This window comes from Hippocampus zosterae, chromosome 13, assembly GCF_025434085.1.
Source record: "Hippocampus zosterae strain Florida chromosome 13, ASM2543408v3, whole genome shotgun sequence".
NCBI lineage: Eukaryota > Metazoa > Chordata > Actinopteri > Syngnathiformes > Syngnathidae > Hippocampus > Hippocampus zosterae.
The window spans coordinates 13,233,101-13,258,656 of NC_067463.1; the positions used below are offsets into that span (position 1 = coordinate 13,233,101).

Below are 25,556 nucleotides of genomic sequence, written 5' to 3' on the forward strand. Positions count from 1 at the left end.
TAATATGCACATAACGGTACTTTTTTCCATGCCATTATTTACTGGACATGTTGTGTTCAGGAAAAAACATTGTAACATAAACATTTGTGTGTTAGAACAGTAAATTGTGTTCTTAACCTAACAAAAAATAAGATCAGATCACATTTGATAAGCAATTTATACTGAAATTCAAGTAATTTTAATCAGGTTTTTTGGGGGGCAATTTTGGACACTTGGGTAACTCACTCAAAGGCTGTATCAGAAAAATCCAACCATGTGCGGTGTGTTGATTTTACGTGAACAATGCCAAAAAATGTTTTTACCAAAGCTTCATCTCACTCTTAATGCCGTCAACTGGGCTTTGACCAGCAATAAGTGATATATCAAGTCTGTAAGTGATGCACAATTTGCAATGAAAAAAATAGGGCTGACATGCAACTTTAAGTACTTTTTTCATGGTCGATAAAGGTGCGAGAATGACCATAAATGAGGAAATTAAGACATCTATTGCGGGACAAAATTTACCTTGATGGATTTGGCGGTTTAGAACATGTTAAAACAAAGAAAGGGGATATTATGATATCCTGTTAAGGTCTTTAGATAATGTCCACGAGACACATCAGCCAATGGTTTATGGCAACCTGCGATTGATGAGGCAGTTAGACACGAATGGACCACCGTACTGACAAAAGAGCTCAAGTTCTCTCAGAATGAGCCGGCAATAAAATCACTCAAGAAAAGCTGCTGGCTGGAAACTTACTTGTTTTATTATATGGGGTTGGTGGGTGGGTGTGGGGGGGGGGGGGGTCCTTTTGAGTACTTTAAAAGGCAGTTTAAGAGACTTTGGTAACTTGTAATAAAGGGGAAAGCTGTGTTTGCCTTGGATAAGTAGGAAGGTACGAGGGTGCTTGATCTAAGTCTCTGCTGTGCTGCACTGAGACTAATTGGCTGGTGAGTAATGGGAACAGCTGTGAGGGGGTGTGGCCACCAGTTGCTCAGTTGAAATGAGGAGTGCAATGATCATCCGCAATCAAGCTCCTCATTAGAGACATGATCTGTCAACCACGGTTGAAAGAGTCTTTCTTCTCACTTGTTTATTTCAGTGATGTCTGCACTAAAGATCGTACGACCTTTTCTGCAATCGGGAATAATTTTCCTGGCTTGGATTTTTTTATTTTATTTTATTTTATTTTTTTGGATTGAAACTGCAAACCCTGATACTAAAAATTATCAAATGCAGTGGACCCCGCATACTTGCAGTTCAGCACGTGGTTCGCATTTTCGTAGACTTGGAGTGAAATTCTGAGGACTTGGAAAATTTGGATCAATCAAAATCTAAAGTATTGGTGGTTAAAATAAAATTTGAAATAAAATGCATAAACGCTTGATAAGACCATCTGTACAATAAATTTACATACACGTTTTCTGCACATTGATCTAATTGCATATTTAATAGACCCAGTTCAAAAACTAATTTCAAACTACCTCGAAGACTAGTAAAATAGCATTTGTGGTCTAAGATTAAGTGTTAACCTGAAATATAAATGGAAACAAGCATTTTCTTTATTTGACTTCATCAAAACCCTACTCTGTTTTGGTACATGACTCTTTTTGTCCTCCCAAACCCTCTTTGCCAACTTTTTTATTCACATGACTCAAAGTATAGCCACAGACGCTACGCTGGACGGTGCCTCGTTCGTACATTGGTTTCCAAATTTGAAAACCGAGAGGCCATTTTGACATGGAGGTTCCACTGTAATTACTGCCGAGTCAGTCGTATCCTGTCCTGCATTTTCAACTCACTAGACCAATCTTTCTGCCTTCTATCTGGCATTTGTTGCCTACTTTCACTTCTACTGAGCCGTATAAACACTCGCTTAAATTAACCACTTCTTTTTCTCTCACAAAAAAAAAGATAAAAACTCTCTTCACTCCCAAATGAATCGTTTTTTGTTGGAGAAAAAGACAATACATGACAATTACATTGAATTGCAGTGTTTTCTGTTGCTCCTTTCGAACTACTTTGTGTGCGTGTGTGTGCGCACGCGTGTATGTGGGTAAGAGAGGGAAAGATGAGTGTTTTGCTTGCTGTTATACTGAGCCAATTTTTCGTAATCCCTCTTCTGAATGGATGAATTGGAGGAAACTGTTTTGGAGCCCGATGGCCAAAGCTGACATCCATTCACTGACAAAAGAATGAGTTTCAAAGCACAATGAGCAACTGATTGTGACTTGAACAAATGCTGGTTCCTTTTCATGTGGGAAGTGCACAGAACAAGTTTCTGACTAGTTTGAGGGGAAAAAAAATCAATGCTGCCCCCATTCAGTGGTTCAGGGACCACAGAAAGATGGGCGGGGGTTAAGACGAATGGTTATTTGGGGCCAATTATATGCCCTTCTAACTCGTGTACCCACCCTAACCACAGATCATGACAATCTTAAAATGACACCTAAACCTGTCAACATTTTGATTCCTAAAAATATGTGAAGGTCAGTCCTTCCATAAATGCATTTTCACTTTGATAAGGAACTCTGGTAAGCATTGCAACTCAGGCAGAGAATTTTTTTTACATTTTATTGTTTTTCTGAAGAAATATATTTTATGAACAAATGGAAAAAAATAATTTGCCTTTCATTTCATGTAATTTTTAGGGACAACTGTTTGATTGGGCTGCTTCTGTTTGTCTGACGTCAGTGGGTACGCACAATTTATCGAACTGTGATTTTGTGTGTGTGTGTGCGCTACTGCTTATGGACCTTATCTCACACCTCCATATACAGTGTGTGTGTGTATATATACATATATAGTTTTTAGAACAATGTCTATCACCTTTGTAAAACCTCACTTCCTGTCCCTTCTTATATAGTGCAATGCTTGAGCTGGGTTGAATTTTAGCTCACTGATCAGACTGAGAAATGGTGGCAGCGGGGGTTGATCCCCGAGTTTGGTGGACGCCGCAAGGGTAAAAGCTCCACCAGTTAAACACATGCACATAGGGTGGGGGCTCTCAAATTTGATGATGGAATGTGAAACTGTGGGTTTTCATCCTGCAAATTATAAATATTCCACGGAATTTACTGTATGTTGCATGAATTCCTGGCAAATTCCTCGATCATATGCTAATTTGTAATTATTATGTAGGATTCAGTTGCATGATTCCAGTTGGATCCAGGGCAAATTTGAATCTGGGCAAATGTTGAAACCTTGTTTTCTTATTCAGAACTCAGAGACAAGAACTATTCATAACCCAAATAGGTTATTCAGACTCTGACTGAGTAATATAAGAAAAGAGAATTTTGGAGATACGCATACAAATACTTTGGAGTGGCACAATGTCTTTTAGCCACCTATCATCTTTTCAATGCATGTTTGTGAGAGAGAGAGAGAGAGAGAGAGATCACGATATCTGCAGTAAGGGTATCATAATCACTCACTCATGCGTGTACGCTCTCATCCGAGACGTGATTTATTTTTGTGCCCTCTGTCCTCATTGGGGTGAAAAATAAATATTTTTAATGGCCCTCGCTAGGCCATTTGGATTGCATACATATTGAACATGTTTTGTGTGTGCCTACCAGCAAACATAGGGAGTCATAACAATGATGTGTGAGAGTCACTTGAAGGTCTGGTATAAGAACATTAACAATACCGTGTTGATGATGTGAGGTATACCACACACACACACACACACACCCACACACACACACACACACACACTTTTTTCCCCACATGACCCTGGTAACAGCATACTAATTGAAACAAAACTTGTGTCGCTTTTAGTATTAACATGCTGAGTTTTGTTGCACTGGGTCTACTTCTATATAGCTTTGCCTAGAGCTCACAATATCACAAGCTCACAATTTAGCCTTGAACTTTGGCAGATGAAAGCGTATGTCTCCTTAAAGGGGAAGCCCAGTCAGATGTTTACCTGACAATAATATGTTGTATGTTCCCCAACAAGTCTAAACAACACATTCTGATTAATATGACTGTGCACGATGAAGGAAGCAGCAAAATCCACTGCTTAAGGACCATAGAAATTAAGAACTTAGTCAGAAATCGTTCCAAGACAAGATTTTTCACTAAACCTGGTGATTCTTGTAATGTGTACAATTGTTTACAAATTATTGAATATTAGAATAACAATACAGTGCCATGATATTGTATTGAAGTAATTAAAACTGAAATTTTAAAAAGCAAATCATTTGTCAATATTATGTCACTCGAAACCTTTCAAAGGGAATATTTTGAAAATCTAAAGAAAATATAGTGTTGTTCGGAGTCTTTCTGGACGCGTTTTTTTTTTTCTTTTTTTTTTTAGATGCAAATGTCCCAGACAAAATATCAGTGTTCCCAAGACATGATGTTCAGGGACATTTTTCAGTCTTACCTGAAGCTTTAAAAAACAAAACAAAACCCTAATCTTTTGTTTCTTCCTCTTTATTTGTAGAACCTCCTGTCTGAGAAAGTTGACCAGATGATGGAATGGTCCTCCCGTCGCTCTGTTGTACGAATGAATGGTGACAAGTTCCGTCGTTTTGTCAAAGCACCACCCAGGAACTACTCTGTCATCGTCATGTTTACGGCATTGCAGCCTCAAAGGCAGTGTTCTGTCTGTCGGTACGTGCACTTACACAAAGCTCAAGCTCAGTTCCCAGGCATATGCTGCATTCCAGCAGTACTTAGAGTACAAGCCATTCATCCATCTTCTTGTCAGTAGAATGACTTGCGTCAGTCAACCCTGAAGGAGTCGGCATATTAGACATGAGATGCGTTGCCGAAGCGTAGCACAATGTTAGACGATACTTGGCTCGTTAACGACCAAAGAGGTCATGTTTTCATGACTGTTTGGTCTGTTTCATCCTAAAGTTACAATCAGATTAGCATAGAAATGTATTTCATTTACCAGTGCCTTAGGTCAAAAAAGTGAAAATCTTCACAAGCATCCAGATTTGTATGTATTGAAGAGAGGGCTATGCAGAATTGCTGTTGATTATAAGAATTCTTAGAGTGGTAAAGATGAGAAATATATACCGTATTTTCCGGACCATTCGGCGCACCGTGTTGTTGGGCGCAGTCTCAGTAAGGGGTGCTATTTCTGTGTTTGACACATCATTAGAGGAATCTATGAGCTAAATTGTATCATGTTTGAAGTTTCATTTAATCTGGGCACATCTAAACGTTTTTTGTGCATATCCAGCACCCCCGAATGCCTACACACAAAGGCGACAGCCATTTGGCTGGCGGGCTGTTAAAGTCCACACTAACACGTTAATACAGGTGGGCGACCACAGGGGAGAAGGCAAAGCTTGGTCACAAAAGGGGAATGAATAATTCAGGAACAGCGGGTGAGCAACAAAAGACAAGGTGAGAACACCCGTCGCGCCCAGGCGACATTGGCCATCCGCAAAGTCTGCAACATGTTGATTCAATGTAGACCAGACAGAAAAGGCGCCAATGTACTGGTGGTTTGAGGTTGAAAAACAAGTAACCAATCACTACTGAGGGGCCTGACCGAATGTGCACAAATATCGGGGGCAGTGTTTTTCTTGTATTTTGCATATGTTACAATAAAATGTAGAACTCGCGGAGACGGACTTTGAGTGTGATCGCGGTGCAACAACCGTAGTTTGCTCTCAGAGGTCCGCTTCCGTCGATATTGAAGACAATTTTCCTGTGTGCCGAGTCGTTTCTTTAACTTTATCCGAGAAAATCTCTGACAAACATACACAAAACGCACTGTATAATTGGGCGCAGCCAGGCATGGTAAAACATACGCCAGCTTAAACATACGGCATGCATGCACGCACGCTAAAAACACCTTTTTAAAAAGGCAACTGAAGCAAAACTGAGTTCGGTTGTACTTTATTTTGCCATTTTACAATTTACTCACGTTTTTCTCTTCACCTGTTACACGCTCACCCTTCATTCATTGGCGACTGGTACCTGCGAGGGGCGTGCCTTTAGCGTCCTCTTACACCCGCACCCTTCACTCATTAGCGGACTTCCGCATGCCTGTCGTCACTCACTCCGCCTTTTCTCTATATAAACAGCGTGTCGGCCAGAAGCGCTCTCAGTCATGCTTTGGAACTCGCCTTATACACTAGACGCTCCGGATTATAAGGCATCCTGTCCATTTTGGAGAAAATTTAAGACTTTTAATGGCGCCTTATAGTCGTGAAAATACAGTATATATATGTGGACAATAATGAGCAAAAAAAAAATTTTTTATTTGCAATCTGTGTCGCGTGACAGTGCCCGCAAACAAAGCAACACAAACAATGTGTGCTCGCATTAATAAACAACACGTGCAGTCATACAAATTCCCAGTCAGTCTCGAAACACCACGGGAAGAATAAAGTACTGGTATGCCCTACGACTCAACCGCATACATCGATTTCACAGGAGTTTTGGAAAAAAAGTACACAAAGGCATGGCCCCTTTTCCTATTATGTCTTTGCTCTGTCTTTTTAAATCAATTTACAGAGTTAGTAATACATTTTGCCTAACACATACGATAATAAGCAGACAATATCAGAAAATCCAATCGTCCATCAAATATCGAGAATTGTCGGGTTGGGAGGCTGTTCTGGAAAAAAAATCTATCAGAATGTGGGCCATTTTATATCACAATAACAATATACCAAAATATAATTATTTCAGTTAGTCAATGAAAAAATGGTTGCTAAAAACTGCAATTAAATACCTTACGTTGTGTGTTATGTTTGTCCTCATTACTGTTGTTTTGTCACACTTTAATGTTCCAGGCAAGCAAATGAGGAGTATCAGGTCTTGGCAAACTCATGGCGCTACTCATCTGCCTTCTCAAACAAGCTGTTTTTCACCATTGTGGACTATGATGAAGGAGCGGATGTTTTTCAACAGGTTACTATTGAATATTTCATTGCTTTTTTTTACACATTCTACAACTGCTTTATTCTTTTGCAAATATGCACTCCGCACTCTTATTGAACAATTTCTGCAAAAAGCAGAGATGTTATACTGAAGCCACCTGACCAGACTCCCCCAAGTCCTCAATTGCACTCAATTTTGTCCATAAATTTTATGATCAGAATCTGTGACAAAGTGCAGCCCTGGCTGGGGTCCAAACCTCACTTGAAATAAATTCAAAATACTGTCAGCAGTGTGGATCAAGGAAGGGGACCATATTCGGCGAGCATATCCATAGGACACTTAAGAACATGAACGCCTTCTCCAAGTCTTCAAATGTGTTTTTTTAAAATAGCTCTATCCATGCTCACAGTTCTGTTAAGATGGCTGACACAATTTCTAGGACATAATTTGACATCATCATGACATTTGTTTGGATTAATTATAGCTACATTATCAGCAAAGGCAGAGTATCAGTTCGATAATAAGTGAATAAATTAAGACAAAAACCTCCAACAATTAAGACTGTTGGAGGTTTTTACGTTATGCGGCTGTCTTTGTCATACTGAAATCCTGCGTCGGTGCAACAGGTCCTCGAGGCATTGAAGGCATCAAAGCAATGATCAAATCAGAAGATTATTGCAGCATCTCGGAGCAAAATGTATGAGCCACTGTTTTATAAACTAGTTTTCAAGGCACAGATATCAGGTTGAATGGAAAACCACCCAGCAGCATAAAAGCATAGTTGGAAAAGAAGCAATGCGCCTTGACCTAAATAAGTATTGAAATCCTTCAGAGAGGGAGTAACACTTTCAATGGGGAAAAAAAGACTTGTGAAAACTTTAAAATAGCTTGAACACACAGAAATGGGAAAAGGGTTGAGAATGCCGGCAGGATTACAGACTTTTGCCTTTTACAGTACTTTCTATTTTATGTATTCTGGAAATTAATTTGATGAAATGATTTTCGCAGTTAAATGGATATGATGCAGCGTATACAGCAACAAATAGGATATCGTCCAAGTGATTTACAAATTTGCATGTGCCAGTCTTGATGACTAATTGCAGGAAACCTGGAAATACAATCCCACAACTTACATAATGTATATGTTAACTTAATACTTTAGATATTCATTTTGTGTTCTTGTTTCTAGCTGAACATGAACAGCGCACCAACCTTTATGCATTTTCCAGCAAAGGGAAAGCCAAGAAGAGCAGACACATTTGACCTACAAAGGATTGGCTTTGCTTCAGAGCAGCTGGCCAAGTGGATTGCAGACCGCACAGATGTCCAGGTATGTTATACACATGAGGCTTGTTTATGGCCGGACGGAGTGAAGGCGAGCACACGTTAGCAAAATGGCTGTAGCACACTCACTTTGTTAGCATGCCACCAGCCTGGAGTTCAAAAACAATGTTGAATTTGTCATCTGCTGGTGGTGTGTGTGTGTGTGTTGTGTAAGTGTTGATTGTTGTCCAAGTGTCGCAAGAGTTAAACAATTGCTCGTGTCATTCTCTCTAGATCCGTGTCTTCCGGCCCCCTAATTATTCAGGGACTATTGCTTTGGCTCTGCTAGTGTCTCTTGTTGGAGGTCTATTGTATCTGAGAAGAAACAACTTGGAATTCATATATAACAAGACTGGATGGGCCATGGCAGCACTGGTAAAGGCAACAGCACTCACTACTTAAAATATATCATATTTAACATGACTCAGTTGTATATATATATATGTGTGTGTGTGTGTGCGCGTGTGCGTGTGCATGTGCGCGTGCGCGCGCGCGTGTGTAAGACAATACCATATTGTAATAATATGTATATATTTCCTTCTCTCCCCCACTTTGACTCAGTGTGTTGTTTTTGCGATGACTTCCGGTCAAATGTGGAATCACATCAGAGGCCCTCCTTATGCTCACAAAAACCCCCAAAATGGACAAGTGGTAAGTGTTCCATTGTGCTTGCATACACACACACACACACAATGCACATTCACTACTCCCTTGAGTCTCTTTTTCCATTAGTTCTATCTAGTGTTTGGCCAGCCCGCTTGAGTAATAATGCACTTGGTGGTGTTGCCACCTTCCAGTGGGTCAGTACTGTGACAATTATTTTTCATTGCATGTTTTTTTCCGATTCACTTTCCCTTGTGTTTCTGGGCAGTTGACACTTGAGACTTATCACAGCAATGTGTGTGTTATTCAATTTCAGATTTCATATTTTTCAGACACTATTCGTAATTAACTGTAGCTGGTCATCATTACATATTTGTTGAACTAAATGTGAAATTAAATCATGAAACAATAAGAAAAAAAGTGAATGAATTGGTAATCAAAGAGAATTTGTTAAATACTTCATCCTAAAATTGTCTTATTGCTAAATTATCATTATTAAATTATTATCTTCATGAAAGGTGTTGTACAAACAAGTTTCTAAAAAAAAAGGTTCATTCAGATTGGATTATTTTGGTGTTGATTTCTAACTAAAGTGTCCCCATGCTAAAGTGCAGTTCAGGCCCCTGCTGTATTGCAGGTTTTGGGATCGTTTTTTTATGATTTTTTTTTTCCTTACTATTTACTGTAGTGCTCTCCCATGTGGAAAAGGAGGCCCAGAGTCACCGATGCACTTTTCAACTATTTTATCGAATGCCAGGAGACCACTAAAACATAGTGTAAACACAATGGGCACACTCATGCAGGAGCTGCAATCGACCACAGCCCATATCCAGACGCGGGCCCCACTTCTTAACGGGACAGGAGATTACAATCTATAGTGAGATAAGCAAGTCGGATGAATGGATGGATTCTCATTGAATAATCAGTTGCATTCTGTTACACAGAATGGTCAACACATATTGTATAAGTGAGGGGGTACTATGACAAAAACATTTAGGGTTACACAAGCGAAAAAAGATTGGGAACCACAAGCATGCAGTGCAAGCCAAGCTTCAACCATTGCATTTTCTCTCTGGTCCAAATTGCCTCTTGCCAATATTCAACCAAAATGGCAACAACTATTGTTAGATTCGATGCAAATTGCCCTGATATTTTCATATTTGACTACCTTCTTTCTTCCTTCTGTGATATCCTGAAATCCCTCTTTCCCTTCATTCCAGCACTTAACAGCTTCCACCTGCCGGACAATATTTAAAAGATCTCTCTTATCGTCTTTGTTCCCCTTTCCTTCCCTCCTCTTTTTATCTTACTCTCTTTTACATTCCTGTTTAATTTTCCACTTTCCTCCCCATGTGTGTCTGCCTCCTCAGACAGTGAAATTCTTTTAAAAGGATGAGCGAGTAAGGTAGAGTTTATTGAAAGGATTTTTGAGTGAGGTAGACTTTATTGAAAGGATTTTTGAAATGACAAATAGTATGAGCATGTAGAGATCATTTGTTTCAGCTTAAACACTGCAATGCACAAATATTCTGCCTGCTAATTTTTGAAGGCACACACAAACACCACACACAGACACACACACACACACACACAGGCACAGACCTGTGATCACAAGCTGGCCATAGTGAGCCTTCCCTTCCTACTAACCTGCTTGCACCACCGTGCTTGAAGCACGGTTCTCTAAAAAAGTTCAGAAAATAATAATAAATTAAATAATTGTAGAAAAAGCTACAAAGTTATTTCTATGTTAACCTTCACTACGGATAGCAATTTCTATACTTTGTATAATGTCACGTGACTTATGCATGCACAATCTCACATGTGGCTTCAGGAGTCTGCGACACAGCATTAAGTCTGGGGATAGCGTGTGCATTGGGCTGTGAGTTCGTTTATTGCGTGTTGATGGCCATTTAGTCATTCAGTCTTATGTGTCTTTTAGCACATTGTTAGAATTGTCCGTAGTCTGTTCCACCAAAATGTTTTGTTAGAATGTTTTTAGCGACATTCTCCATGTACCCATGTTACTGCGTTGCAATGGTGAAGTTGTTGTCGCATCACAAATTTAGATGCCAGGAGTGGTCACAATTCAGTGTCACAATTAGGGATGAGTATCAAAGATGGTACTTTTTGGGGTATGGACGGATTTGTATTGGTAATGCCAAGTGCCGATTCATGTGAAATCAAACCTTGCCAAAGTTTCAGTTCTGTGAAAGAAAAACAATTGTGGATAGAGTTGCCCACCTACAAACAACTAAATTGGGCAATCAGTCAAATTTGCAAGACTGCATGGAATATTTATTGAGCTATATCAAATAGACATGCTAGTTGCACCCTTTGAAATATTCAAGTCTGCGTTCTTGGCTTCTTATCAAGCACTTTTTTGTTTGCATACTATTAGCTGGGGATGTTATTACCATATTTCCAGCTGATTTCACAAGGTAGGAGGAAAACATTTTTTGGAAATAGTTACTGTCTACAGAAAAGCCGTTTTATTTTTATGATTTTCATTCCAAAGAATCATCAAAACACTTTTATTGCCTTGCAAATGGTAGACTTTCAGTTTGCAGAAGGACACCACTGTGTTTGTTATGTGCAGCAAGTTATTCCTTACACAAGTGTGTGTTTATATTTGATCCATCTCTTACTGTGTTTTTAAAATCATATGGGATGACTCCCAACGGTTCAGTTAACAAATGAAACAAACTGACCTTCAGGCGAGACTTCTACCCAAACCAGCAGATCATGACCAAGAGTCACTATTAAGTGAGGTGTGAAAGAAAAAAAAATATGGGGCATTAAAATAAAATAAAATAAATCTATATATGCATTTACATTGCTTTGCTTTTGGGAACAACACGGCTGCCTACTGAAATCAACTGGTAGGGTTCACCCAGCCAACTAGCACTGATGCCTCAAGCGTGTGGCAATATTTTACTAAAAAAGAGATCAATATCACAATCAGTTGCAAAACATGCCAATCCTTAAATATAACAAAACCGCAAGTGTCGCTTATCGTCTAGCTTAAGAGCTGTTTAAGCTAGATGATAAGCAGGCTTCAATCCCCACATCAGCTGTGAGCCTAGTCACTAAATACAATATACTTCAGTGATTGACCTCTTTATTGTAAAAATAAACGGTTTATGTTGCCAGAGAAAGCAGCCAACCAGCATTTATCTCAGCCTTTTTCTCGCACTCTCGCATGCAATCCTCTTCCTCTTTCCACTGGCCCCCCATTCCCTGACTCACCTAATTCAACTGCAGTTTTGCTACATTACATGATTGCAAAGTATTCCCTCGTCCTGTAATTTTTACAAATTATAATACGATACATATCTAGTGTTCCATTTATCAAACTTGTGGTTGAGTTATGTGAGTTGGTTTTACTTTTCCAAGGTTAGACTGTCTGATAAGCCGCGCAGGTATGTGAATGGGATAGGATGATCAAGTGTCTGTGAGATGTGCTTTGCATAAAGAGAATTGTGATGTAAAATTCAATTACTGCAACTTCCCTGAAATTGTGGCTAATTTAAGTCGTTCAGGTGACTGTAATAAGACAAAAAAAATCAGGGCTACATTGGGGGGAAATAAAGAACTGGGAGAAAAAAGGTTTACAGCAGTGGGCTCAGACAATACAGACTTTAGATATCATGCATGTTTGACCATGGTGTGACTTTCGTAATATGAGGGTACCCTTAATAGCTTCCAACTCGACTATTTGCAGCCAGGGATTGCAATTTTCAGGGGACAGTCGCATCCACTTTGCTTGGCTGGTATTGGATTTTGGAGTGAATGTATCGCTTTAAATTCACTGCATAATGTTGTTCTGGGCGGCCCGGTAGTCCAGTGGTTAGCACGTCGGCTTCACAGTGCAGAGGTACCGGGTCCAATTCCAGCTCCGGCCTCCCTGTGTGGAGTTTGCATGTTCTCCCCGGGCCTGCGTGGGTTTTCTCCGGGTGCTCCGGTTTCGTCCCACATTCCAAAAATATGCATGGCAGGCTGATTGAACACTCTAAATTGTCCCTAGGTGTGAGTGTGAGTGCGAATGGTTGTTCGTCTCTGTGTGCCCTGCGATTGGCTGGCAACCGATTCAGGGTGTCCCCCGCCTACTGCCCGGAGACAGCTGGGATAGGCTCCAGCACCCCCCGCGACCCTAGTGAGGATCAAGCTGTTAGGAAGATGAATGAATGAATGAATGAATGTTGTTCTGTCACGGGGTTTGTCTGCCTTCATTTTGACGTACCACCATATGGTGTGTCCATACCTGTCAACTTTTCGGAGCGCCAACCTGTATAAACCACCAAAAAATCCTTATAAAGAGAAAAAAATCTTTATAACATACCAAAGCATTTTATATGTCAAATTAACGACAGAAAAAAACACACGAAATTTTCAATGATATTTATTGTAGATCTCCATAATACAATGTCTGGTTAATTTCTAATCATCATTCTACTTAGTGGCATTACTGTGTTCAGAGTTGTATTCCTGCGTTACTTTTTTCACCAACTCCAAACGCTGACCCATCGGCTCGAAGTTACAGCATCCATTCACATTTACTTTGCACTGCAATAATGCTGTCAGTGTTTCTGGTGCAAGCGATTTTCAGAAATCTGTGTGAACCTTTCTCACAACACTGAAGACTCTTTCACAGTCTGCATTGCTGTGAGGTAAGCAAAGTACTGCTTCCATCACTTTGCCAAGATGATGAAACATTGGTTTGCCCATGGGTTTTTTCATAGTCATAATTTAAAAAAAAAACAATGAAAAAAACCTGATATTTTCAGAATCCGTATGATTTGTGCGATACGGCCATATACATAAGATTCACCACAAAATCCGTATGAACTATGGCTGAACCGTATGAGTTGACAGGTATTTGTGTCGATTTATTTTACACTGTTTTGGAAAAAAAATCATGGGCCCAAAGAAAAAAGAAATATTTTTTTAAAAAACTAAATGCATTATTCTACTTCATCGCTCCTTCAGTCCATTGAACACGCTCCTCCACGTTCAGCTTTGTCGACATTATTTTCCCCTCTTCCTGTCTGAGTGCCTCCTGACCTTTTGCAAACTAAACAGACGCACACATCCACACTCACCAAACACATGATACAGTCTATAAATGGAGGAATGTGGTTATTTGCAAAGGTTACATGGCCTCTGGCTATTAACGACCAACACTGTTGTGGGTTTGGATCAAGAGGAGAGCAGTAGCCATAAACACTCAGCATACCTACTGCCCACTATTTACAGTTTATTGGTGCTTATCATGTTTTCTCTTTATTCTTTCTTCTTTCTACATACATTCTTGCTGCTGGAGGCTGTAAATTTCCCCAGTGTGGGACGAATAAAGGATATCTTATCTTATCTTATGTTGTCTGTGGCAGCAAAAATAAATTACAACTCACCAAAATGTACCGGTTCTTATCCTTTTAAAGTATGGCTTTTAAATTGTGGTTTACTGCTTATGTGTTCATACATTTTTGTGTGCTGACTTTGCTCAAACTCCAATTTGCTTCACTGTCTTGACCAATTCTCATACAATCACGGTATCTTCATGTCAATGTATTCAAATGAATACGTGCCTAATGCAAGGTACTCACACTGGCAGATCACATTTTTATTCTCGTGTCAGAAACAAAATAAACACATTCTAGAAAGCTTGCTCTAAAGTTATGCTAAGGAGAGAAAAAAATGCCTAGTGAATTATACTGAAGCAAGTTTTCGAAAGGTTGTAGCCTCGATTGACTTTCTTGGATAGTTTTTCAGTTGACTCTATTCAACGTTGAGTTTTTACAGTCGGCTTATTTTCTTCTTTTTTTTTTAATGATTACACCTACCTGCAGTTGAATGTCTGAGTGTTGTGACTTTTTAATGCAATTTAGTTGGGATACGTTCAAGGCCTTTTTTTTTAAAGTGTAGATTTATTTATTTTGAACACAGTATAGTATACGGCTTTTGCATAGCTTCTGATCATTGAAGGATTGCTCCAAGTAGATTGATTTGTTTTTTGTTTTTATTCTGGCTTAATCTGTACAGTGGTCACAAAACCATAGCATTGCAAATACCGTATTTTCCAGACTATAATCAGCTATTATTTTCCCCACACTTTAAACCATCCGGCTTTTAATGTAATGCTGGTTCTTTATGAATTTTTACTGACGAGCTTCAAGATGGCAATATATTTACGACACATCTGACCAATGAAAATACATACATGAAACTGTCCCGGGTCCGCCCTCATACTGAATATCCATAATCCATTTGTTCTTGGAATATGCACACGTGCTGTCTCTGTGGATACCAATTCGCGGGCGTTTAGGAGTGAACATGGAGAATATAGTAGAGTGAAAATAAGCATCTTAATACGTGTTTAATGAGCATATGGAACAAGTGCCATAAATACCGAAATCTCTGCAGTGTACCCCCATCTCTCTGTTGTTTGTTTGGCAAATGACTCCCAACATCGCTGGCAACTGAAAACAAGCGCTGACGGCTAGTCACGCAACACAGCATTTTTGGCCATGGAGTGACATCCCATGCGCTTCCAAAACACATAAGAAACAGCTTTCCAAAGGCTAAACTGCCACGGACTTACGTGCACTGCTGACTGGGGTGTGACTGAGAAAGGTTCAGCTGAGTTTGGCATTGTTTAGGGGGGGAAAAAAGAGTTTACCGCTGTTGAGATAAATAAATCTGTGTGACCTCTTTCCTTACCACTATCACATGGAGACCCCTGGCTAATATTAGGAATCGGCAAATGTATGTACCAATTTTGTCTTTCTGGCTAAATGTAGCTCTTGCAGCTCTTAACCAAGTGCATTTTATAGTCCTGAAAGGATGGTAAATGATTCATTAATTTACATCCACTTATATGATGTGAAGATTTACATTAATTCGTACAGAGCTGCCAACTATGACCCAGCCACTTTACGGCCCTAAAATGGTGTTCCGGATATTAAAAAATGAATAACAATAACCATGGGTCACATTGCCCAAACACATTGAAAACGAGCAAAAACACTCAGTCGATAATTATGATCTATAATTGACAACAGGCAGCTTTTGTCAGTGGCTCCAGTAGTATAAGCATTGCTGTGGAAGCTACCTGGATGCGAGCAGATGAGTCCAAAGTTATCTGAAAGCTACCGACTTGAATAGATTCATATCGGCAGCGAGAAACACGTGTTTGCACTCAAAGTGAAGCTTCATTGGCAGATTATTATGTCCATTCATGCACAGACAACAATTGTGTTCTCATGACAACTTCATCTGTGATAGAATAACATCGCACTGTGTTGTTATACTGTCAGTTTCATAATCGTTGTTGGAATATGCCAGATGGCCACGACTTGGTGAAGCGTCGCAAATGATAACTGACATTTTTAATCAATTGTTTTTATTTTGGTCCTTGAATGTCTATCTTCCCATGAAAATAGTTTAATTGAAAAAGAAAAATGTTCGTGCATTGTATGCTGTCGCAATGTCGCTGCCAAAATTGGAACTTTTTTAAAATTGATTTATTCTTTGAAGCAATAATATGAATTTGTTCAGTATAGTGCCTTGATTTTGATGGATTTAGTACAATCATAGCCATAGATGCAATTGTACTCCTATTAATTAATAATTATTCTCCTTAGACATATTTTGTAAACTACGACTACACAACGGAAGAAAGATAAACAGGAAGTATCAGTCACGCTAAAACATGTAATTAGCTCTTACCAAAGCCATTGGAAAATTTACAAATGTCCTCCTTCTTCTTGTCAATTTCAAATGCTGTTGACAAACGGGTTTTATTACTCCAACCAACCAGAAATGTGGAACCCGAACACACTGAAATATTTATACAAACCTAACGTAAAGCGATTTGATAAATGTTGACAGCTCTAAGTAGTATTAACCTCTCCAATATTACAACCTCAATTTTTTGTTTTCTACAAATTATTTGACCTAGGCATTGTTTGATAGTCTTTAACAGGAAAAAAAAAATCCATCACTATAATTGGATCTGTGGAAGGTTAACAATGTACGAGATGTCACCAGCCATTAATATTAAAATGAATTAGTTGACAGTATCCCGTAAGATGGAATTGGATCAACACGCAAGATGAGATCTGTTTTAAATATTTCATTTGTTTTGGAAAATAGATTCCACTCCAGCCTGCTTATGGTATGTGTTTTTGATTTTACCCATCAAGTGCAATTTTCTTTTTGTTTTACAGTTCAAAGCTTTCTATTGCAATGACGCGTTGTCTCTAAACTGTCCTATCCACGAGCATGCATTTATCTACAAGCTATTATTATACAGTCGACATGTGTGACTACAAAGGAAGAAACACACGTTCAGCATCGCACACTAACGAATGGAATTCCCGCATTCTAATCCATCAGATTAATTGGAAGTGCCCGGCCATGGATTGAGGAATTTTTCATTCCAAGCACCGCTCTTCCATTAAGGTTTTATTTGCAATACTCGTTTGGATAAAAACTCGGTAGACTACGGCAGCAAACATTTACATTAAAATCTTATTGTAAAGCTTCCAAAACTTGCAACTCAAGGTACTGTATTTCTCTCTGTTTATATATTTGTTTTTCTTCTGTGCTTGATTTTTCCACATTTAAGTTGTGTAAATGTGTTTTGAATCAAGGTTAGCGTGGTAAAAATATGAATTCACAAGTTAGCTACTCTTTGTCCCCCAATGTTGGAATGTAGCCAAATCATATTTTGTGCTCCACGATTTTTGGTAGCCTGATAAATCTGGTGTTTGGCAGTGTGTGACAGTGCCCAAAAAGCCAAATGGGTCTTGATGTGCTGCTCACTTGTCATGCAAATATACTGTACAAGAATTTCCTCTAACTCACAGTAATTTCAGTGGTGAAGCAGGTAAACAAGTCAAGTCAACAGCATTTATAGAGCACTTTCAAACAGCCATCGCTGCATACAAAGTGCTGTACATGGAGCGATTTAACATACACAATAAACAGTAAGACGAATCGGTAATAAAGGCGGTAGAAAGCACCAAGCAGTAAAATCAAGAACAAATCTAAGTCATGCTGAGTCGAACGCCAAAGAATACAAGTGAGTTTTGAGGAGGGCTTTGAAGATGGGCAGCAAGGAGGCTTTCCGAATGTTCAGTGGGAGGTCATTCCAGAGAAAGGGACCAGCAACATTGTATTTTTGTGTCTTTGATGTGGCTGCATGATATAAAAGTAAAAATTAATGCATGCATGTACTCAGGAAACTCAGTAATGGCTGTGTGAAAGGCAGGCTCCAGCTTTTATTAGATATTTTTCAACAAACGAGACTTGCATAGTTCAGCTCAACCCACTTTTCCTGATGGAGTGTTCTTCAACATTACAATTGATTGAAAATGGAAATTGAAAAAATGTCAGGAGGATAAGCAGTGTGCGTAATGGATGCATGGATTTGGATTTCTGGTTTAGCATTTGGCTTTTTTTTTTCTTTTTCTTTTTTTTAACTTCCTCGAGACATTGACAAAGAAGTAGTCGCTTTTCTTAGCACTCTCATAATATTAGGAAAACTAATTATCTTTACCCATTATAGAGCATATCATGCTATTTAAACAATTTCATCGTCACTCTGCGGCTTGATAATAGAAGAATCAAACAGCAACTTGCAAACCTCTCTTGTCATGCCACCAGAAGCAACCTTTTGTTCTTGTGCAAATAATGGTTGCTTTGTTGGTTGATGAGTAAGGAAGGCATCTTGATAACAATTCAAAAGCCCCATCTTGTACAAGACAACAGTGTCTGCGGGGAAGACAAAAGTCTCAGCTTTAGGCCTGGGCCTTTGTCGGTTGTATGCCTGCTTTCAAGTGCGAACATTTCTAATTTCCCTCCAGCGAAGCAAGAAATATCTGTCCGCCTTTTTTTACTCCTTCTTTGTCATCTTCTATTCATCCGTCCGTCCTCGTCCATGTCTGAAAGAAAAAGAAATAAACACCGACTCAGTCAAGTGGGGAAACGGACGTTAGATGTGCCGTAAACTTGGGCGCTAATAATCTGGAGAGGCTTAAAGGACTATCAGACCTTCATTCATCCGTTTTCTCATTTCCAAAGGACGACTGCTTTGTCTGTCTTTCTGCCTTTCCTCCATCACATGGAGATGATCAGCAATGAAGTTAAATTTGGGTGTGCTCAATGGCCCGGAAATTATGGTCATCAGAATACTTTTCATTAATGGTCTTTTTGTTTTGAAATGTACGGCTTGTTGTTGTGTGTTTTTTTTTTTAACCAATCTGAAATCCCAAAAATATCTCGGCAGTTATATTTTCACATCGGACCACTTATTTGGTAGTAGCTTCGCAAGTCTGTACAATTCATCTCAAGTGCAGAGGTGCAAGAGTATAAAGAAAGCAGATTTTGAAATTTAAAACAACCTCGTGGACGCGCAGCTACCGAGGACAATCCCAAATGATGTCAAAGTGGACAGGGCGGCCAGCAAACCATTCGGTCAGAGTGCTTCATCTTCTGTGCCGGGGTATGAAGGAATGAAGTCGAGTATTTCCAGCTGTATGGCCTCTAGGAAGATCTTGTTGTCTGCAAATACGGTCCCTTTCTCCCACTCCTTTTAAATTCTGATGAATGCGATGTAATCTAGAAATAGACTTTTGTCACTGCATATTGGAATTTTTGCAGAATATAAGTGAGGCTCTTATGAGAGAGTTGTACAACATCAGCACACATAACGATCAGTGCGGGTCTCCATTAGTTGGCAAGATCTTGAATGTGATACTGTATTTAAGTGTTTCTGTAGGTCTGCATTGAACCCACTCAGAGATACAATTTCACCCCCTTTGCACCGACGCAGTACACGCAATAATTTTATTATGACTCACAAACACACAGAGTGCCTGAGCTCACTCTTTTGAACACATGCAGTATATTATACACCAGGGATCACCAACACCCACATGAGTAGCATGCGGGCCTGTTTCAAAAATAGCTCACCTAGGATGGGACATTGTGATTTTCTATTAATGTTGTACAAGTAAAGATTTGAAAATGTCAACACTGGCAGAGATTTCAAAAAATAAAGTGTCGCATGTTGATATTGATGTTTCCTAATTACGAGATGTGAAATGAAAATTTATAGCGGCAACATTACCATTCCATCCGTCTATTTTGAACACTGCATATCCTGAACGGATTTTTTGACAGCAACAGTATGAAAAGTAATTTCCCAACCTTTTACAGACGTGGAAGCCACAAGTGTTTGGTCAGTAGTAGAACCTTAAACGATGTGTAGCTGTTGAAAACTGGAAAACGCACCGCTATCTCCAACACCCGCAAGCCACTTGTGGGCCATTGAAACGGATAACATACTTTTGGTAGCTTTGTTTTTATGCACAACCATAATAGATTTGATATGTAACAGTCCAGATGATAAGTGGAGACTTTTTTGCATGAAGTTGTAATTTAACTCTTTCAGGGACCGCAGTTACTACAGTGGACAACACGTTATCAGGTTACAGGGTGCATTAAAGGGTTCACGAATGACAAGCACTTCATGCAGAATACCTCGATTTTCAATACAGTGGTACCTCTACATACGAACGTCTCTTCATACAAAATGTTCAAGTTACGAAACGTCTCAACAGGAAAATACTGCCTCAAGATGCAAAAAGTAAAAATACAGTATGGCCTGCTACTCGCAGCTCCGAGTTTCCTGAACGCAACATACTTCTAGCTGCTCTGCCATTGGCTATTACCGAGCATCATCCTGTCATCCCATTGGCTAAGAGGGACCTCTACCGGATGTGTGTATGTGTGCAAATAGATAGATATGCATCTATGCTGGGTCCTCATTATTCGTCCCTCAGGCCATGAGGCGTTCCGATTGTTTTACGTAAATGTGACTCACCCAGAAAAAGTGTTCACCAGCCGGGCGATCGTTCACTGTGCTGATGTTTGCCTTGGACATTTTCGAAGGATTGTTCAAAGCCGACAAAATCAAACATCCTTTGATCCGTTCTTGACAAAATGGCAGGCAAAAACCACTTCTGAGAGAGACTTAAAAGGGTGAAAAACAATGAGGATGCAGTGACCGTCATTTTTAGTCTTTGTTTTTACATTATGCACAACTCTCCTTTATTGTGCAAAAATCTAATTGTAACGTGTTTGTTTCATATTTTGATGCATTTTTATGATTTAGGAAATTTTTATGTCTGAATCTGGGGGGAGCTTGGAACGAATTAGGGCATTTTCATGGTAAACGCGTCTCGACTTACAAAATTTTCTAGTTAACAAATTTCTTCCAGAACCAATTAATTTTGAAAGTAGAGTTACCGCTGTATTCGTCAATGATGAGCCCTGACTGTCTCTCTCCCCTGCCTTTCTCTTACAGAGTTACATCCATGGCAGCAGTCAGGCTCAGTTTGTGGCGGAGTCCCACATCATCCTTCTCCTGAGTATCCTTTAGTTAACGTGCTTCTCTGCATACATCGAGTATGCAGCAAATTGCAAGGTGTACGACAGCGCATTTGATCAACAAATGTTTTCAATTCTCCACACTGTGTTTGTGTCTTAATTTGCGAGCACTCACGCCAACTTTTTATTTCAGAGTCAACATCCAAATGCACTCATGCTTGTTTACGCTGAAATGAAAGCTTGGTCATCAGAAGGTTATCTGGGAGGCTACCTCGTCGGCCACATTGGACAAAGACACGCGTGTTGTGATTCCCTATTCCCTATTCAATTATTGTGAGAACCTGAGTCGTTGGGGTTTTAAAAAAAATGTTTTTGTTTGTTGTTATTTTTCTTTTTTCCCCTCTAACCAATGTACATTTCGAATGGGGCATGTGGATTTATATGACATAGCTGTCAGTGTTTTTGCGTGTACTGTACATCGGCTAAATTTGAGCGGGACCTGTGTCTGTGACCAACGATCTTGGAAATCTGATCGGCATGACTCTTACTGTGATTGCAACAGTTTCTCCTCGGGCAATATATACTGTAAGACTGAGTATACGGGTTTCTTGACAAACATTCCCCAGATGCTGCTATCACCATGGGGATGGTGCTGCTGAATGAAGCTGCTACCTCCAAGGGTGATGTCGGCAAAAGGAGAAGTAAGTAAACTACTGTTCCTAGTGATCATGTTTTTATTCTTTTCTCCTGGCCGGTAACGTGTAGCAAGGCTAAAATGTGGAAACTGAGGCGAAGCATGAATAAGTCATTAACTTCACTTGAAGTTTGTCCTTTGCAAAATGTATTAGCGGGGGATAAAACCAGTGTTATCCACTAAGTCTGACATTTTTTTTGCGAGTCAATTGTTAGGATACTTTAACTTCATCGGCTTTTCGTCTCACTGGGCTCAACTGAATAGATTAAAATAACAACATGCTTTCTCAGCCACTCCAGGCTACACTTGATACAACATATGTCTTCTGAGATGCCTCTTATAGTTTGGGCTCACTGGCTTATGTTTTGTTTGAAAACGTGTAAATGTTATTTGAGGAGCATTTACAGGTTGTCTGCGGCGACAGGGGATCATAATGATGGTACTTAATGTTATGATGTGCGCCGAAATTGACATCCTTCCTGGGATACAGCGCTCATGCCACTCAACATCAAGGCAAACCTCATGTGGATTGGCACAATGCGCCGTCTAACATCGCATTCTTTACATCTTAGTCAGGTGTTACTACAAATGGTCTAACTGTAGTTGGTTTTGAGTTCAATATTCAAGTGGCCTGCACGTGACTTTTTGCATTACGGCAGTCGTTCAACCACCCGGAGCCACCAATATTCTTTCAAATTCGCGCACCCTAAGAAAAGATTTGGAAGATGGAGGACTTGATTCTACAAGACCTTTTGGGGTCAATGACTGCTTGCCGATCAGCAACAAAAAAATTAAAATTAATAATCATCATAAAAAAAATAACTGATCCAATGACAAGACGGGACAATATGTCGATTGAAATAATTTGCTCATTAAATGTATGGATTTTTTTTGTATGCCTTCATTGACAAAATTTAAGAGGGCAGCGTAGACTAATTAACCTTATATGTAAATGTGCCAGATTATAGCCCTTGGCTAGTTTCCATCTCGAGTGCCCTGGCAGGTTTTTGTTTAATCTATATTGTGTACCGTTTACTGATCATCACGAGAACTAGTTGCAAGCATTTTTTTCCCCCTAATATTTTCCGATCTTTGCAATGCCCCAAGGAGGGAAAGTAGAAAGGAAAAATGTGTGATTTGAATATAAAACATGAACTCATTAACAAACAAGCAGAACTTGATTTTTAGTGCCAATGTAGCTGCTTTCAAAACTTCCAATCGAAAAAAAACCTCACTTGTGGATTTATGAGTCGTAACACCAACACTGCATGAGGCAGAACGCTGAACAAATACAGCAGTCTTTGGGACTTTGGCTTATGTATCTTTGAAATCTCAATGAAAAGTTATTCCTACAGTTACAATTTGACAGGGAGCACCAAAATATCTCACTAGTCACCAAAATTAACATTTGGTGGCGCGCCACAAGCATCAAATTAGTGTCTTTGTGAGAAACCCTGCAGCTGTAATGATCGGTCGATCAAAATGTGTATAAAATGCCAAATATTGGCCGTTGTCAAATCACTCGATCAGATCAGTGTGAATTTTATAAAGGACACGCCCAAAATTGGTCACTATGAACGATTGTTCAACCTTACACAACAACAACCATAAATGGAGCCTTCCACTAAGTCATTTTTGACTGAAGGGCACATGAAAGCCTGCTTGATTTTTATTTATTTATTTATTTATTTATTTCCAAAAGGCATCCGCGCTATTCTCCAACGTGGAGAAGCAAGATCAAAGAAATATCGAAATAATTTGGCTTCAATTTTGGTGCCATTTGAGGAGAGGCACTCAGAGTAGTCTCATTAATATCATCATTCGTGAAAGTTGCGCCATACAACTTGGAAACTTTAAAGATAGAAGGGAAAACAAAGTCCTGGGAGAAAACTAACCGTGGTGCTCACAATCTGAGGCAAGGGCCACGATTTACACAAGAGTTGAAGAAAACTCAGAAGGCATCTGAAAATAGATGCAAGATGATCTCCATCCAAGATCGCCGTGCCAACAAGAATAAGAGTCTTCAAAAATAAGACCAACTTTTGAAATTTCCTCTTAGCGCTCCTGGAGTCTCTTGCATCTCTTGCACATATGCGACAACTCAAAAAATGAAGTACATTTTTTGCAAATAACATCAATTGTTTGTCAATTACAGTACATTGAATCTTTTTTGATTTAGAAACAATTTAAAGAGTTATCATTGAATGAGCCATTCGTATTGTCCTGGTTTCCAAAACATAAAGGGAAGGGATGGGCGAGTGAAATTATTTCAAACAATACTTACACAAGCTGAACAAAAATACAAAAGATAAACTTTCACTCTTGGTCCATTTTCATGGCAGTTTCCACCCAACTCAAACTCTCATTTGTTTTATGTCTGAAAACTGAAACTCGTTTTGTTCCGCCTTCATCTTTGAGTTTATGATTGTCTGGCAGGGAAAATATTGTGCAGTCAATCAAAAAGGGGGAAAGAAATGAACGCATTTACCGGTACCATTTCTAGGCACATGATAAGCATTTCCGTGTCTAAACCTACAAGGGAGACTAATCTGTCAGCGACAGTCATCGTTATCACAAATGCGGATGGCACATGAGGCATTGGGTTTATTGAGCTCTACTCTATGTTTACAAAAATAACAATAATAAAAATGTCAACATGTTTCGTGTGCTTTTTTTTTGATAAAGATGAATAATGAAGACAGCTTTAGCACATCTTACGTTTCTATCAAGAAACAATATCCCGCTGAGGCATTTTATGTCTCTGTTGTTGATGATGTTTAGCTTCTTAATAAGATGACTTGATATTTTCATTCACGAGTTTTGACACAGTGGTCCAGTGGTTAGAACGTCGATCTCACAGTGCAGAGTTACCGGGTTCAATTCCAGTTCCGGTCTCCCTGTGTGGAGTTTGCATCTTCTCCCGGGGCCTCCGTGGGTTTTCTCCGGGTACTCCGGTTTCCTTCCCCATTCCAAAAACATGCATGGAAGGCTGATTGGTTACTCTAAGGTGTGAGTGTGAGATGGTTTTTCGTCCCTGCGATTGCCTGGCAAGTTCAGGGTGTCCCCCGCCTACTACCCAAAGACAGCTGGGACAGTCTTCAGCACCCCCCGCTACCCTTGTGAGGATAAGCGGATTGGAAAATGGATGGATGGATAGTTTTGACACAGTAACCAACCCACAAATGTAGAATACAGCGATGAGAACCACAGATGGTGTGGTTACAGAACTTGGAAAGGTGTTTCGCACGGCAGCATTAATTCACAGAAATAATTATCGCCAAAATCCGTTACACACTGTACATAAACTTGCAAGCTCAAATGCTATCAATTGACACCAGGTTTTAAGTCTTTATCATAACCCCTGATTAACAATGTACATTGTTGTTGTTGTTACATACAGTAAATGCCATAGTGTGGCTTTCCGGATTAGCCGATTAAGAAGGATGTATTTCCTTGCCTACACGGTGTGAACACACAAACACGAGATAATGCTTGTGCAGTTGAAGCATAATAATGACCACCAAGGACATGAGAAGGTAATCTGTAGAAATGGAAAAAAAAAAAAAAAACAGGCTGATGATGGGCAAGACCGACATGAAGATTGAGAAAACAATCAACACCAGGGGAGGCCGTAGGCCTACTGTTCTTCATGGATGAATCTTGGACATTTTGGTTTCACAGTTTTCTGATGTCCAGTTCAAGTTGTTT

At 39.5% G+C, this 25,556-nt stretch overlaps 1 protein-coding gene across 1 annotated transcript in view; it reads left to right on the top strand.

The window, feature by feature from the left end:
* tusc3 (tumor suppressor candidate 3) overlaps positions 1–25,556 on the top strand; it is a 40,715-nt gene that overhangs the window by 13,677 nt on the left and 1,482 nt on the right. The window contains exons 2-8 of the mRNA XM_052083561.1: positions 4,431–4,600; positions 6,748–6,865; positions 8,025–8,165; positions 8,393–8,533; positions 8,720–8,809; positions 21,132–21,195; positions 21,781–21,855. Coding sequence (XP_051939521.1) covers positions 4,431–4,600; positions 6,748–6,865; positions 8,025–8,165; positions 8,393–8,533; positions 8,720–8,809; positions 21,132–21,195; positions 21,781–21,855 — 799 coding nt within the window. The remainder of the gene's footprint in view (positions 1–4,430; positions 4,601–6,747; positions 6,866–8,024; positions 8,166–8,392; positions 8,534–8,719; positions 8,810–21,131; positions 21,196–21,780; positions 21,856–25,556) is intronic.